General features: G+C 35.7%; 1 protein-coding gene across 1 annotated transcript; it reads right to left on the reverse strand.

Moving 5' to 3' along the window:
- Positions 1 to 3,195: 3,195 nt before the first annotated feature.
- Positions 3,196 to 18,527, reverse strand: LOC122305839 (uncharacterized protein At2g34160-like). The gene is made up of 6 exons (XM_043118365.1): positions 18,448 to 18,527; positions 17,826 to 17,869; positions 17,165 to 17,215; positions 4,191 to 4,253; positions 4,040 to 4,104; positions 3,196 to 3,279 (listed from the first exon to the last, which is right to left on the reverse strand). Exons 1-6 carry the CDS (start codon positions 18,525 to 18,527, stop codon positions 3,196 to 3,198), a joined length of 387 nt encoding a protein of 128 aa, XP_042974299.1.

Here is an 18,527-nt window from a genome sequence, read left to right on the forward strand (position 1 = left end):
AGGCAAGGATAAAGAGAAAGGGCAAGGATAAAGAGAAAGAAAGTAAATGTAGCGAGGGAAAGGGCATAGAACGAGAGGAGACCTTAGAGAGAAGCTTCCCTAGCGGCCTAGAAACCTACTCTAGGGCTTCCGCTCGCCAAGTTTTACCCTCAAGCAGGGGAGACGCTAGGATGGCCTCGTCTGAATCTTTTGAAAAATGTAAGTCCACCCCTCCTTCCCTAGATTTGCTTGAGACCACCTCACTTGGCTTACGGTTGGAAGAAATAGGAGCACCCTCGGTCACCAGCAGGGGGTAGACACAAAAGATGGCGACCATTCCTCACTGCCAGGACTATGCCAGCTTCCCTTCCTAGAACTCCAACAACTACCGTGGCCTCCCCAAGACTCGACAAGGTAGGGACAACAGGCTCGATATCTGTGGTCTCCCCAAGACTCAATGAGGTAAGGACAACAGGCTCGGCCGCCAGCTGATCACCTATGGCAGTGTGACACCCCCAAATCCCCATGCACGGACACGAGGAAATCGAGGTGTCCGGATGATGACATCACGGGTCATTATCCTATCGACGAGTGTCAAGTGTGTGTAAAATCAACAAATGTGCAAAAAGAAATACGCAGCGGATAACGAAAGTTATGACTAAGTACCAGAATTTTTCTTGTTTAATACAAAACTGTTCAAAACATACATAAATAAATATTACAAAACACAAATATAATTTTAAACCAAATACAAAACATAAACTTCAGTACCCCGGCGAAGCCGCATCCTCGGGCTTAGCCTCCTCCTCCTCATCCTCGATTTCTGCACCAAAATCTACGGTACCGAAAATGGTGCTGCAAGTAAGTAAAATCCAAACACCACCAGATAAAAATATATAGAACTCAAACAATATGCATGAAAAAATGCCAATGTACAAAATCCATAAAATCATATTTTTCCACACACGCCAAAAATCCACTTTGGCCCAAAAACATAACCTTTCCAAATATCCCGCCAAAAGTCACATTTGGCCCATATCCAACTAAAACCATTAACCAATTAATCCGTATGCACCATGACCTCCCCTAGGGGTCATCCGCACACCTTGGCTCTAGTGCCACACCGCAGGTAATGACCACGCATGTGACACCTAAACGAGCGATGCCCAGTTCCGCGCCCCGCGCGTTTGTAGCCAAGCATCCTCTAGCCCTCGCCAGTGAAGGGCCATGGAGTTGGTGCATAGAGCGATACCCGGTTCTGCGCCCGGCGCGTTCGTAGCCAAGCATCCTCTAGGCCCCACTCCCGTCGTTGCCCAGCGATAACCCAGGGGACATCACTCAGTTTATTACGCTTCCGAGTGATCAGAGGAGCTCCACCGGGATAATACCCCATCCCGACTTGGGGTCGTGATACACACGCACCCGAAAATCCACTTACGCCAATAAAACAGGATTTTCTCAAATTAAATAAAACGCACGTGCATGCACCATGTAAATGCGATATCAATACACAAAACGATCAACCAACCATAAATCAATAAATCAAGCAACTCCGTCCTCTATCCATCCGACCCCCGAACTCCTCGAACTCAGTCCGGAATCAGCCAACTAACAACAAATAATTTATTGAATGAGAAAAATATATTTAAATCTAAAAGTAGGGTTTATAAAATACTTACAGTGCTATATGGTATTTTTAGAAAGCTCGCGGCGTTGCAAACGGCGGAAGGAAAGCAACGTAACAGTGAAATTTCATTGTAGCCATGGGTTGTAAAATACCCACTTTTGAACGGGGACAAACCAAAGCTCAAGATTGATAGGGAATGGTCTAAGGATATTTATGAAGCTAGTGGAAGTGAAGTTTGGCCATGGGTGGCGGCGAAAACGGCGGAGGAAGGGCTTAAACGCCCAAAATGGAAACTAGCTCGTGGGAGCTGTTCTGGTGACTGGTAGAGGTCGGAAATGGGTGGGTTAGGATGGCAAGGAGTTGGTGATGAAGTGGTGAAGAGGTGGTGGCCGGAGGTGGAGCGACGGCTGCAGATCAGAGCAAAAATCGTGTGGCTTGATAGGCTTTTTTCTGGCTAAACGGCGGCTCCGTTGGTGGTGAAAATTTGTGGGGTGGTTTACCGGGGGGAGGGGAAGGAAATGGTGGGGGTGGTGTGCCGCACGGTGGCCGGCGGTAGCGGTTCTGGCCGGAGAGAGAAAAATGAACCGAAATGGGTAGAGAGAGAGTCGCGCGGGAGAGAGAACTGGGGAGGGAAAAAGGAAGAAAAAAAGAAAAAGAAAAAAAAAAGGAAAAAAGAAAGAAAAGAGAAAAAAGAGAAAAAGGAAAAAGAAAAAAGAAAAAATGGAGGGAAGAAATGAGGTCCAATCCTCACTCCGGAAAACAAAACAGATCCGCCGAAAACGAGATTAAAAAATCGAAAAACGACTAAATAAATTAAACACCGCATCAAATAAATTAAAAACCAATTAAAATACATTAATTTAAAATAAATAAATCAATATATTAATTAAATTAAAAAAACCCTTCAGTGAAAATATACGTAAAAGCAGGTCATCACAGGCAACGCCAGCATGAATCTAAGGATATTTGACTTGATGGATAATTGAGTAAATATTAAGTGTTGGGGGGATTTTTCCCTAGGGCCCCAAGCCCATGAAGACAACCCAGACCAGACATTAGGGGGGTCCCCCACATCCCAAAGGGCCTGAGAAGCTGAACCCAATATTGGTACCTCCGCTCTCAAGGAGATGAGTCTTGAATCCACTTCCATGGGCTTATTTTGAAATCAATAACTTAAGTGACACATCAAGTACAACGTGCATGTCACCAAATGTGATAAAGCTAACAAAGCTTGGTCTTATGCCATATCAACAATTGCATTTTTTTTTTTTATACATTTAGGGAGGAGGTTTTGAACTCCAGATCTCCTTTTGGAGGCTGGAAGTTATGTCAATCAAGCCACAGGCTTGGCAAATCAACAATTGCACTAAAATGGCCACTCTATAGCAAAAGAGTGAGATCAATTGAGTTCGATGATGAACCAAGAGATGGCACATATATCCACACATCTAAGAAACAAATTGGAATTTTGAATAGCTAGTATATAGTTCACAAAAATTCCTAAAAGAAATATGATGACAGCTAGTTAACTTTGCTAAACAAAACAAATCTAAGAAACACATAGTTGCAAGTTACAATTCACTTCAGTTCTAGTCCTTGTAATCTAAGGCTTCCTCTTGAGCAGAAGCCATCAACTCATCAAATTTCTTCGACTTCCCTAGCAATATTTCAATCTAGCAAATAATACAACACAAAATCAGCCAGGAAATAAAATCAGAGTTGCAATCCTTTGATAAGTTACAGGCTTAAAATTACATGAATGAATAAAGAGTAATTTGATTAAGACATGCTAAAGTTTAAACCCAAACCTTTGCCATCTAGACACAAATAGTTGCTGGTTTGATGGGACAGTCAACACTACAGCAGATGCAGCTATAGATAAGAATCAACAAGTCATGAACACCCTTTTTGAAATCATACATGCTAGTACTTGGAATGTGTCTGAATCATCATCTACCAGAGGACAGTCAATAGTCAACAGACCGAAGGGCCTGAAAGCCTAAAGTTCTCAAACATAAGCATCTAATTCATGGAAATTACTAGCTCTTTTAAGGGGTTTAATTTGGACACACCCACTTCTATAAAAGCAGATCAAACACCATGTAGACCTAAGTGGTTACACTGGCTGAGTGGGAATTCATTAAAAGTATAGTCATCTTATATTTGAAACAAAGTGGCACATCCTCAAGCACCTCCTAAAAGAAGAACGATATTCACATAACACTTCAGTCAGAAAGGATTGCCCATGTGTCATCAATAAATAAAATCATATGTGATAACAATAAGGAAATGGATGATCACGAAATCAGCTTAGCAATATTGATGGTCCAATAAAATATCAAAACCGAAATGTAAATGTTATCAACATAACCAGATGGTGCCTGGTTATATATTCTCTTTAGATTTCCAACATATATTATGTTCACACTTTACCTTTGCCTTTTGAATGGGTTGCCCTCCTGCATCCTCTCTCATATCAACAGTGTAAGTCATGATCCCTATATGCATTGCTTTTCACCAAAGCTAAGTTTTCAGTGAAAGATTCAGAGAAAAATGGAATTTGGAAAAGGATAAAGAATCTAACTCTTCTCAATAGCCAGTTCATTGTTCTTCAAAATCTCAACAATAGTAACCACCATGGCAATAGCTAGAGATACACTATAAAAGTCCATCCTTTAAGAAATACAAGAAAACCTCTTGACAATATAAATTATATCAGTCCAAAAAATGTATCGTTCCCCACTTATTTGAATATACCATACATGTATTGTGCACAATCATTCCTTCTACAAGGATGATGGCAATCCATCTTGCAAGTGAACATCTCAAAGACAATATATAGTAATACAAGAATTTATCATATGTTCACAGTTCAACAAACATAGTAAATATAAAAATCAAATTCCTAAAGCAAACTTAGCAACCCATCACCAAACGTTTGTGATCGGCAAGAGAATGGTTGAATTGAAAAATATTAAATGCATTTCCAGCATCCAAAAGATATCAATAACAAAAAAAATATATGTATAAGAAATGACATTCATATTGAGATACTAGAACTACATGGCGTTAAGGGGATAATTTAGGCCTGTATATCTAGATTGTATATAGCAGATAATTAGGCTGTAGATAATGTGGGAAATACTTAACGTGTACAGAAAATCTAGGTTGTAGATAATGTGGGAAATACTTAACATGTACAGAAAATCTGGCAGCAATTAGGTGCTGAAATATCTAGCAACAAATATGTAACTTTCTATAAATAATGAAAAAAACCCGATGGAAAAAGGATTCAGACGTATTGACATGGTATTAGAGCTCCTACTCTGACTATCATTTCTCTATTGTCTTTATCCAGATTTGTGAGGTGCAACGATAGGAAATTTTTTTTTCTCTATTCCTACACGTTTGTCTGGTTTTTCTTTATTCCTGCACATTTGTTTATGGTATTTTTCAACTTCTAGGCTCATCACTTTGGTGGTTGTCGGCATTCTTAGGAGTTTCGAGTGCTATTTCTGTGCCAGTTGTGGTGGTTGACAGCGTCTGTGGGTGGCTATGAGGTTGCTAGCAGGTTCTGTGGGTGGCTAAGTGGTGGTCAGCAATTTCTGTGATGGTTGGTAGCTTGGACTCCTCCTGGTGTGGCCGATGAAGGTGACTGTATTTACGGCATTATATAGTTTCCTAATCTTTGTTTGTTATGGTATTTTCATTGGGCCATTTTGACTTGGGCTTGGGCCAACTTCCTGATGTGAACTTGGTTTGGGTGTCGTGTTTTGCTTGGGCTTCTCTTTTGAGAATTATTTTGCTACTTATTGCCACGCATTGCTTATTACCATTGCTGTTTGAAATTTTCTGGTTGGATTTCTAGCTATTTTAAGTAACTTTCATCATATCTATTGAGAATACTATTATTCGATTTATTGGAAAGAATTTTCCTACGTGAAAATTTCAATGTAAAATGTTTTTGAAATGGAAAGAATAATCAACTCATATTGATGGTTCTGGTCAAGTTCCCACTGATGAAAAAGAACTTGCACAATGGGAGGTCAAGGATGCTAAAGTAGTCTCTTGGCTATTAGGGACGATTGAGCCTCATCTTGTGACCAATTTTCGCTATTTTATTACGGCTCAAGTTATGTGAGACTATCTCCATCGCATTTATCACCAGAATCATAGTGCTCGAAAATTTCAATTGGAGATGGAAATTAGCAATTATACTCAAGGTTATTTGACTATTGAACAATTTTATTATGGTTTTATTAATTTTTGGAGCGAGTATTCTGCTATTGTTCATGCTAAGGTTCCCCATGTGACTCTCGCGGCTCTTCAAGTAGTTCATATTGAGAGTTAACACGTTCAATTTTTGATGAAGCTTCATCTTGAATTTGAGCCTGTTCGAACTGGCTTATTAATCCGTAGTCCGGTTCCTTCTTTAGATATTGTTTTGGGAGATTTATTACGTGAAAAACAATGATTATCCACTCAGATGGGTATGACTTCTGAGAAAGTCTTTTTTGAAGCTGTGAATGTAGCCTATGCAGCATAAGGGAGATGGAGGAACAAGTTTTCCAATTGCAAGTAATTTGGTCATATTGCCCGCAATTGCTCTAAGAAAGTTTGTAACTACTGCAAAAAAGAGAGTCATATCATCAAAGACTGTCGAGTGCGGCCTTAGAATTGCCAATCCCAAACTTTTTGGGTTGCTGTTTAGTCCTCTTCTTCTTCTGCACCACCTAATGTAAGCTTTAATTCATCTATTCTCACACCAACAATGGTCCAACAGATGATTGTGCCTGCTTTTATAGCCTTAGGCCTACAAGGTATGGATATTAACTCAAATTTTTGGATTGTTGATTCGGGCGCTTCTAATCATATGACTAGTAATACGACGAGTCTCCACGGGATTTGTAAATGTAAAGGCTCACAAAATATTCATATCATTGATGGCAGTACTCTTCCTATTACTGCTATTAGTAAATTAGGCTCTTCATTTAGTGATGTTTTTGTCTCTCATGGATTGTCTACCAATTTGATTTTTTTTGGACAATTGGTAGATAATAATTGTGATGTTCACTTTTCTCATGGTGGTTGTCTTATACAGGATCAGGTGTCGATGATGGTGATCGCAAATGGGCATAAAGTGGGATGTTTATTTCCTTTACAGTTTTCTATTCTTAATGTTGTTTTTCTTGCTTGTACGGTTACTGCCAATACTAATGAAGTTTGGCATAAGAAATTAGGTTATTCTAATTCTGTTATTTTGGCTCATCTTATGAAACCTGATTTTTTGGACAATAAAGATTCCTTTTATTCTTCTCCTGTATCTTTTAATTGTGCTACTTGTCATCTTAGTAAAAGTAAAATTTTACATTTTTTTACTCACGGTAATTGTGCTTCTAATTGTTTTGAGATTGTGCATACTGATACTTAGGGTGTCCTGTTATTTCTCATGGTCAGTATCGTTATTTTGTGACATTTATCGGTGATTGTAGTCAATTCACTGGATATATTTTCTCCATTCTAAAGCTGACATATTTTCTATCTTTCAAAAATTTGTTGTGCTTGTCGAGACACAGTTCAGTACTTGTATAAAAAATTTACTCTCTGACTCAGGGGGAGTACATGTCTATTTCCTTTCAGACTTTTCTTAAGCAAAATGCGATAATTTTCCAACGTTTTTGTCCTTATATTTCTAAACAAAATGGAGTTGCTAAGCATAAGAATCGTCATCTCTTAGATGCCGTCTGTATTTTATTGATTGATTCTTCTATACCTTCTAAGTTCTAGGTAGAAGCTTTATCTACTGCTGTATATTTGATCAATTGTTTGCCTACTACCACTCTAGATTATGATTCTCCTTATTTTCGATTATTTGGCATATCTCCTATGTATAAATCCTTTCATACTTTTGGATATGTTTGTTTTGTTCATTCGCCACTTGTTGAGTGTCACAAGTTTGCTGCATAGTCTGTCATGTGTGCCTTTATGGGATATAGTCCTACTCAGAAAGGATTTGTTTGTTATGATGCTCATGCAAATAAATTTCGAATCTCACGAAATGCGAAAATCAATATTTCTTTTAGTCTCAAGTTATTTTTGATCATCTTATTACTCTTCTTCCTGCTTTTGATGATGTTCCTCTTCTATTGAGCGATTTAAATCAGGTATGGTGTATCATCAACGTCTTCCCCCCTCTTCAACTCCCCTTCCAGACATTGATCCATCATCTGATTCTACGGTTTCTATAACTCTGCACTCCATCTGGGCTACACATCCACTAGATAGGTATAATTTTCCTCATATCTCGCTTACTACCATTCTCGGCATTGTTTTTGTTATTCACTCTTACACCCAGGCAGCCACCCAAACATGTTGCCAACAGACCATGCAAGAAGAAATTCAAGCTCTTTAAGACAATCACACTTGGAATCTTGTGATTTGTCCATCTGGTGTCAAGCCTATTGGTTGTAAATGGGTGTACTCAGTCAAGTTTCGAGCTGATGGCTCACTAGACAGATATAAGGCTCGTCTCATGGTTTTTGGAAACCGAGAGGAGTATGGTATTGATTATGAAGAGACATTTGTACCTATTGCCAAAATGACTACTGTGCAGACTATCTTAGCACTTGATGTATCGCAACGGTGGTATCTCTAGTAGATATGCTTTTCTACATGTGGATTTGAAGGAAGAAATCTAGATGTCTCCACCTCTTGGCATGTTTGCTACACCTTCCTCAGAGGTTTATCGACTACGTTGATCCTTGTATGGATTGAAATAGGCTCCGCGTGCATGATTTGATAGATTTTGCTCTACACTGCCTACTTTTCATTTTACTCAGAGTCAGTTTGATTCCTCTTTTTTTTCGCAAGACTTCTGTAGGAATTGTATTGCTTCTTGTATATGTTGATGACATTGTGATTACAGGCTCCCATATTAAGTTAATTAAGTAATTACAACAGTATCTTAAGGCCTATTTTTACATGAAAGATCTTGGTTCCCTACAGCACTTTCTTGGCCTTGAGGTGTAGCTTACTCCGATTGGTACATTGTTACACTAGCACAAATACACACGGGAAATGATTTCATTGGCTGGTCTCCAATCGAGTAACTCTGTTCTTACTCCCTTGGAGGTAAATCTTAAACTTCGTCAGGAGGAAGGCGATCTTCTATCAGATCCATCCTTATATCGATAACTTGTCGGGAGTTTGAACTACTTGACGATTACTCGTCCTGACATTTCTTTTGTTGTGGCAAGTTAGTCAATTTATGCAGGCTTCTCGACATCTTCATTTAGTTGTTGTTCGCCGCATTATCCGATATCTAAAGGGCACCTCTATACGTGGGTTGTTCTCTCTTAAAAAATTTTCCTTACAATTGGTGGAGTGTAGTGATACTAATTGGGCTGGATGTGCAAATACTTGTCGCTCTGTTATTGGCTGGTGCATGTTCTTAGGCAATGCACTCATTTTTTGGAAGAGTAAAAAACGAGACAAAATTTCCAAGTCCTCCACTAAGTTTGAGTATTGTGCTATGTCTTCTGCATGCTCTGAGATCACATGGCTTCCAGGGTTATTGGGTGAACTTGGTTTTCCTCAGCTGCATTTTACTCCTCTTCATGCTAATAATACCAGTGCTGTTCAGATCACTGCTAACCCTATCTTCCATGAGTTTATGAAATAGATCGAAGTCGATTGCCATTCCATACATGAATTCTTTGACAAACATGTGATTACTCTCCCTCACATTTTCACCGAACGTCAAACTGCAGACATATTCACTAAAACTCTTTCTCAGCACTGGCATCAGGTCTTGGTTGACAAATTGATGCTTCTTAATCTACCAGCATTAATTTGAAGGGGGTTGTTACGTGGATAATTTAGGCTTGTATATCTAGATTGTATATAGCAGATAATTAGGCTATAGATAACGTGTGAAATACTTAACGTGTATAGAAAATCTAGGTTGTAGATAATATGACGCCCCCAAATTCTGTTTGGGATCGGACGGATATTTGAAGCGTCGAGACATGTAACACAAGGTTACCTACCTGCCACCGTTCATGACATATAAGATGCAATGTTCCTAACATGCATCTAACAATATGCAATATTCGCAGCGGATAAATTTTTTCTTTAGCAATACTATGCACCAAATTGAAAATATCCCAAATGCTTAAAACATACTTCATACATAAAAACTCATTGAACAACTAAGATCACAACACTAGTCCAAAATGGTTATGATCCAAAAAGTACAGTCTGCTTTGCATATTGCTCATAATCCTGTGTTTCATGAGCGCACCAAACACATTGAGATTGATTGCCATATCATTCGTGACAAAATTCGCTCAGGGCTCCTCAAAGCTGTTCACACTTCTTCACATGAACAACTTGCGGATATCTTCACCAAAGCTTTGGGACATGACCTTTTTCATCATTTCTCGTGCAAGTTGGGCATTACGGATCTCCATGCGCCAACTTGAGGGGGAGTATTGACAGCTATCCATTGACAGTTTTCTTACCATATCAAGACTTGCACAATTTCTGTAATTAGCTTAATTTTAGGTCTCCATCACATTAGTTTACTTTCCTTTTGTATAAACTTTCCTTACATAACCTATTGTACGCCTATTTATTTGTATAGTTTGATATGAAATAAGAAGACATACAACTCCATCATACAAGTAATAATTTACACTAACTACTATATTAACATTGATGTCACACCGTCGCTTAGTCAACTGTGTCTAGTTGGTCAGCTTCTGATCCTCCTTCAGATCTTGTAACAAGATATACCATTCGGGAGGAATGGTAGTTGCGACTACCACAGTGAGATTTGATTACAAATCTCAATAAGTTAACAAAAACTTCCACACAGGCTAATGATGCATGGATGACAGTAAAAGCATGAATGTACAATCAAATTCATAAGTAATTCTCAAAACAGAAACTGTTTTTCCTCTTCCAGTTTCTAAGTTTTTAAATCTAAGAAAATATTTCATCAAAACCTTTAATCATGCAAAAATCCTCAATCAATAATCATATACACATGTTAACAATACTCCATAAAAATTTTAGACCAATATCTATCCATTAGCTTAGTCAAAAACTCCAAACTATAACATATTCTCCAGTTTATCTCCCAGAATGACCTTTTTATAGTTTATACAATATTTGACTAACCAAATGATCTTTAAATGGGACAAATAATATATCCACGTAAACTAGACTAAAAAAGGAACAACTTATATGGAGGAAACTTTATGATTAAACACTTAAAAAAGCTTCGAAATGGGTGTGCAAAAGAACTCCTAAAAGCTATCCGAGAGATAATGTTTGGTATTCTTTTAATGGAAAGTGTAAATGAAGATAATTTCGTGGGGGGGTGGCTGGAGATACTTATGGATGAGATATGGAAGAGATGAGGCTGGAGTGAAAGTTAAGTGTAGATCTCTCTTACCTAGAGTGAGAGTTAAGTGTAGGACTCTCTTACCCGATAATATCTACAAAAATCATCTCAAGATATTTTTTACCCAATAATATCCACGAAATTAGCTTAAGATATTTTTATCCAATAATATCTACAAAATTAACTTAAGATATTTTTATCCAATAATATATACAAAATTAATTTAAGATATTTTTATCCAATAATATCCACAATTTTGAACCGACATTTTGTCCGAAAATATGAAAAAGTGTTATTGCGCCATAAGACCTTAAATGACCGTCCAAGTCTAATGGCACAAACCATAATACATTTTGACACTTCTAACTATCTCCAATAATAAAAAACACACTTCTGATACCATAGTAAATAATAATACTAACTATGTAGTTAGACTAAAACTTATACGATTAATGGATTCGTGAAAACTTATGGAGTCTTCACGAGGTTCCTAAAGCTAATAGAAATTTCACAATTGAATTTCTAGCGGGTTGTTACAATCTCCCCTCCTAAAAATAGATTTTGTCCTCAAAATCGAAATAAGTAAGAAATAACAAGTTAAGGAATAGGTGTTGCTTACCAACTTGTTGTCTATTCCGTATATATCTATCTTTGAGATTATGTCATTTTTTTAACTCTCTTACTTTAACCAACAATTATATTATACTTCTTTCCACAAGGTTGGCCAAGTTCTATCAACATACTCTCCAAACCTAAATTTCAAGTAAATAATCTTCCAAAACTCTTCCTTAGAAAAACATAGGCAGTATTCTTTAAGTGTTCTTGTAAATACCATAGTTAGTAGAGAATTCATCAAAAATTAAGCCGTTAACCTTTAACAAAAGCGGTGGCCCTCTGTTTTATACCAGACAACTCTGATCTGCATGATTTTTATAGATCTTCTGTAGCTGTCAGGCGCCGCATAGCTATGACACTACTTGCTCTTTTGTAGTTATCAGGCGCCGCAGCTATGATACTACATTGCTCTTGTCTATTATAGAGAAATGCTTCACGAGAGATGATTGGTCATAATTTTCTCTATAAAAGAATTATTCAGTTCATCTTCTTTCGCATCTCATCTTTTTCACTTTTCTGAAATTAGTCTGCGTTTTTACTCTGCAATCTCTTTCTGCTTTCTCACTTTGCAATGGCTCAGCAATCTTCTCATTACCAATATATGAGGTATTCTGCACCTCGTTTACCAGTTGTTTTTGCTTCTTCCGTAGGTTCTATAATGCAATCCAATAATGATCTGACTAATAAGTCAGATAATGAAATTATCTACGAGCTTGTGAGTCTCGGTACCCGATACTCATCAACCCTTGTCGCATATTCTCAGCAACTACAATCTAGGACTGGTGGGGTTGACAAACTCCACAAGAATATTTCTATCATTCAGCGGCTTCTTATGGAGTCCAATATGAAGATAGAAGCACTAAAGTGAGAAAACAGAGATTTAAAATCTTTGCTTAACTCTTCTTTTCGAGTGGCTATTCCTTTAGATACGAAAGGTATGCAGATTTTTGAAGAGGAATAGCGTTTAAAGATTGAAGCAAAGAGCCTCAAATTTCTGTAATTTTACTTTATGATAATAAAATAATACTTCACAAATATTCATATTTGTATTTCTATCTTCTGGTAGATATTTTATGTGCTCCATTTTATTTCTTTCAGGGATTTTCATATATATGACATGATCCAATGACTCATATAAATATGCATTTAATCATGCATATCCAAACTCTCTGTAATCTTCAAGTTAATAAAAACCTCAAGGAGTTCTATTGGTCTAGGACTAACTTATTTCTTTATAATCGCAACAATCAGTCCTCTTCTTAGGTGGTACTTCAATAACTGACCAGTTAATAACTTAAACTTGACACTTTCACTCTTATGATTGTCATAACTCTTCTATCCATCATGAGTTATCAATTATTCTAACTCTAAATGATTTGTTCTTAATGTTCACATAAATCCTCAAGACCAAGATTTTACTCGATCCCCATATAATAGTCTCCAAAAGAAGATCAATCTATGTATCCATAAAGATAGTGCTTTGCCAGAAATCATTTACTGGCGGCATGGTAATACTATTATCATAAATGAATCCTAGTAAAGCTAAAGCTTCTCTTAATCAAATTACTCTTCCAAACACAATTTCTATCGTATTCTCAGAATCAAAACAATTCTCCAAATATGTGGAATACCATTCATCAATCCTAAATATCCTTTCTCATATTACTAAAAGGTATTATATATCTACATTGGTATGAACAATAATACTTCTAATGAAAATTGTTACTCTTACCACTAGGGTAACAATTCAGCTTCCAAGCTGAATTCTCAAGTACTACCACAATTAATAGAAACAATGACTCATTTGAATCAAACAATGTACAATTTACCAACCCTAATGACTTGACCTACTCCAAAATAACAATAATACAATACTACCATCAATTGTAATCAGATCAACCTTAACTATGTTTAACCATACATAGGTCCTAGTAAAATACTAGTGACGATACCAGCTCCTGCAGTTCCTGGGGCGCCAGCATCTACGTCTCTCTGAGTGACAGCATACACTTTAATGGGTATGTGCACTTGCCATAGTTGTTGATGTCTAAGCACTTTGGTTAGCAAACTTACTATCTCAGCTAATCCTTCATCCATAGGGGAATTATGATCCTCTTGATTGTTATCTTCCTTAGGATTCCGAGGTATTCTACCACGAGTCATGTGTCCATTCTTAAAACACAGAGTACACGTATTAAAACCACATACTACCTTTCATACCTTTAAAAAATCCAAGTCTAATGACGACTAAAATTTTAAACCTAATATTTGGTGCATTTCTTAAGGACACGTGGATTTACTTCCCAGAGACGTATTGCTCTGATACCACCCTGTGACGCTCCCAAATTTCGTTTGGGATCGGACGGATATTTGAAATATCGAGACATGCAACACAAGGTTACTTGCCCCCGTTCATGACATATAAGATGTAATGTTCCTAACATGCATTTAACAATATGCAATATTCGCAGCGGATAAATTTTTTCTTTAGCAATACTATGTACCAAATTGAAAATATCTCAAACGCTTAAAACATACTTCATACATAAAAACCCATTGAACAACTAAGATCACAACACTAGTCCAAAATAGTTATGATCCAAAAAGTACTAGAGATGTAACTTCATCGTACAAGTAGTAATTTACGTTAACTACTATATTAACATTGATGTCACACCGTTGCTTAGTCAACTATGTCTAGTTGGTCAGCTCCTGATCCTCCTTTAGGTCCTGTAACAAGATCTACCATTCGAGAGGAATGGTAGTTGAAACTACCACAGTGAGATTTGATTACAAATCTCAGTAAGTTAACAAAAACTTCCACACAGGCTAATGATGCATAGATGACAGTAAAAGCATGAATGTATAATCAAATTCATAAGTAATTAAAGCATAACTTGACGTATAACATAACATAATTGACATAACTTAAATTGAAACGTGAACTGAATTTGACTTGACATGAAAAATACATACTCCACAGTTGTTGTAGCCTCATGTACATAGCATAATTGACATAACTTAAATTGAAACGTGAACTGAACTTGACTTGACATGAACTTGATCTGAAACTTGACTTATCATGAACTTGTTCTGAAACTTGACTTAACATAAAAAATACATACTTCACAGTTGTTGTAGCCCCATGTATTCTACGTGTAAATACATACTCCACAGTTATTGTGGCCCCATGTATTCTACACATCACAATGCAGTTAAATACATACTCCACAGTTGTTGTGGCCCCATGTATTCTACGTGTCACAATTGCTATGTCTCACGTAGTGTATGCATCACAATTGCTGTGACCCCATACATAAGTAATCAAGATGAAACGTGACTAGAATACGAAAGGACTGAAGTGCTGACGTAACATAACGTGACTTGAACATAACTTGAAATACATGATCAACTTGAGATAGAAACATTTCGTAACATGGCATAACATATAATAGACAACATATTTAACATGACATATTTGCAACAGTGAATATTACATGACTTGACATACATGTAATAGATGGTATACTTAGCATGACGTACTTGTAATGTACAGCAATACATGACAGAATATATTATGTAACAGATAAAAACTGATGACGGAATAAATTCTGTATAGCAGACAATTACGTGATAACTTGGCATGGCATGACATATATGATAACACACATACATACACTATAGTTCCTTTACTTAGCACACATACACAGTAGACTGCTAGTAAGTTAAAAGCTAATTTACCTAGATTTCAATGTTTCTTATAAAACTTTAAGCGCGATCACGAGGAACTGTAATTAGTGATTCTAAAAGTTAGCACTAAATCACTAATAAATTGAAATATGGAAAAATACTAACTTAAAGAGTAAAATTTCCATTTTTCTTTCTGCATGTAGGAAAATGACCGTTCAACCCATAACTTAAGGATTTTGTATACTAATTTCAAAAGTCACCAAAATTTACATGCTTCATGTAAATTTTATCCTCAACTCAAATATTAATTTAGAAAAATTTAAAACTAATCACAACTATTAAAACTCCACAGGGCCGAAATTCTCATATGCTATTTCCATTGATTTTTGTTTCTAACTTGTTTTGATTAACCTTTTGATCTATGACTTATAAAATTGTGATTTTCAAACTAAACCATCACATGGTTTAAAAAGATATCCTAAAACATATATAAGTTTCTAATTCAAGATCACATGGTTAAACATTAACCAAAACATAAATTGAGCCAATAACATCCACACTTTGACCTATCCGAATATCTCTTTGCATAAAATTTCATATATTTGAAACTAACATCAAATATCTTCAAAATAATAATATAACATGTATATAAGATGCTTAGGATCCTCAAATAAAATTATCAAAATCATTGGAATAGGTTCAAACCACCAAAGAGTTAAACTTTCTCAAAACAGAAACTGTTTTTCCTCTTCCAGTTTCTAAGTTTCTAAATCTAAGAAAATATTTCATCAAAACCTTTAATCATGCAAAAATCCTCAACCAATAATCATATACACATATTAACAATACTCCATAAAAATTTCTGACCAATATCTATCCATTAGCTTGGTCAAAAACTCCAAACTATAACATATTCTCCAGTTTATCTCCTAGAATGACCTTTCTATAGTTTATACAATATTTTACTGACCAAATAATTTTCAAATGGGACAAATAAGATATCCACGTAAACTAGACTAAAAAAGGAACAACTTATATGAAGGAAACTTTATGATAAAACACTTACAAAAGCTTAGAAATGGGTGTGCAAAAGAACTCCTAAAAGCTATCTGAGAGAGAGTGTTTGGTATTCTTTTAATGGAAATTGTAAATGAAGATAATTTTGTGGGAAGGTGACTGGAGATACTTATGGATGAGATATGGAAGAGATGAGGCTGGAGTGAGAGTTGAGTGTAGGTCTCTCTTACCTAGAGTGAGAGTTAAGTGTAGGACTCTCTTACCCGATAATATCTATAAAAATCATCTCAAGATATTTTTACTCAATAATATCCACGAAATTAGCTTAAGATATTTTTATCCAATAATATCCACAAAATTAACTTAAGATATTTTTATCCAATAATATCCACAGTTTTGAACCGACATTTCGTCCGAAAATATGAAAAAGTGTTATTGCGCCATAAGACCTTAAATGACCGTCCGAGTCTAATGGCACAAACCATAATACATTTTAACACTTCTAACTATCTCTAATAATAAAAAACACACTTCTGATATCATAATAAATAATAACACTAACTATGTAGTTAGACTAAAATCTATACGATTAATGGATTCGTGAAAACTTATAGAGTCTTCACAAGGTTCTTAAAGTTAATAGAAATTTCACAATTGAATTTATAACGGGTTGTTACAGATAATGTGGGAATTAGGTAGCAATTAGGCACTAAAATATCTAGCAACAAATATGTAACTCTCTATAAATAATGAAAGAAACCAAAAAGGATTCAGACCTATTGACACATGGTACACAAGGAAACGAACAGAGGGTAAAAAAAAACTACCCATTCCCAGCGCAAATAGTTCCACCTCGTTGTGTTGCTGCATGCACCTTTGGAAAATAACTTGAAATCACATAATTACTAAAGAAGGGGCAAAAATATATAAAGGGACATGCACAACTAAATCAGCCTAATCGAACTGTCAGAGCCCATTAACTTCCCTAATCCCAGGAAAAAAAAAAAAATCCCTTCATTTATTATTTTACACTCGACATAAGCTCAATTATGCCCGCAACAAAGAGCATGTAAAAACCCTAACCAGCGAAAGGATCAATGAAGTCTCATAAAACAGAGCACAATGTTCTTTTTTCTCAATGGGTAAAAACATAACACAATGTGCAAACTAGCATTACGATTAAAAAAAAATCTTCTCAACAATCAAACATAGGCAAAATGAAACGAAAGCCTATCGTGAGAGCCTAGTTCGTAGAAGTGACGAACGAACATATATTATTAACTAAGAAAAAAGGGCGATAAGATTAAATAACGGTAAATAACACCAGACCGTTCGGTCAAGAGTGAAAAGAGTTCAAAGTAAAAACCAAAGAATAATCTGTTTTATTTCCTCGAGTTCTCTTAGTAGACGAAAAAGGAAGAGAGGGCCGCTAAGAATTGTTGAGAATGTGAAATTATATAATAATAATAATAAGAAAAAGAAAAACCTTGGCGAGATTGACGTAGAAAAAGAGGGACTTTTTGGTATTAGAGTATTGTTAATGAATTATGCATATGTAAAAGATAATTTTGATGAATATAAGATGAATTTAGATTTTGGCTATTCCATTTACAAAATACTCCACATTGGAATAACTATTTTTTATTATATAACAATAAAATAACATAAGATGAATTTGAGTTTAGTTATTCACATTAAATCTCCATATTAGATATCTATTTATTTATTATATAGTAATAAGTAATTAATAATTTAAACAATATTTGATATTTTTAATTATTATTTTATTTTATTTTATTATATTTTAATTATTAATTATTAATTTATTTTATTTTATCACATTTTACTATTTAATTTAAACAAACTTATGAAAGTTTGGGGATGTAGATGAAGAGAAGAGAGAGAGTGTTATAAAAAAAAAAAAAAAAAAAAAAGAAGTATTTAATATATGTACAATAGATATCAAATTTGATATTTTCTTTATAATTACTGTAGCTAAAACTTATAAAATTTGTTAATGGCTAATTCATTGTAAGTGAATTTTCTATCCTATAGTTAAAAAGTACACTTACTTTTAGATATAGATAATTCAATGAGACTGCTATTAGAGACTTGGATGCGATTTCGCTTAATGGACGAAGGATCCGTGATTTTGATATTGTTAACTACCTCAGTACTGATGCCCTCCAT

This window comes from Carya illinoinensis, chromosome 3, assembly GCF_018687715.1.
Source record: "Carya illinoinensis cultivar Pawnee chromosome 3, C.illinoinensisPawnee_v1, whole genome shotgun sequence".
NCBI lineage: Eukaryota > Viridiplantae > Streptophyta > Magnoliopsida > Fagales > Juglandaceae > Carya > Carya illinoinensis.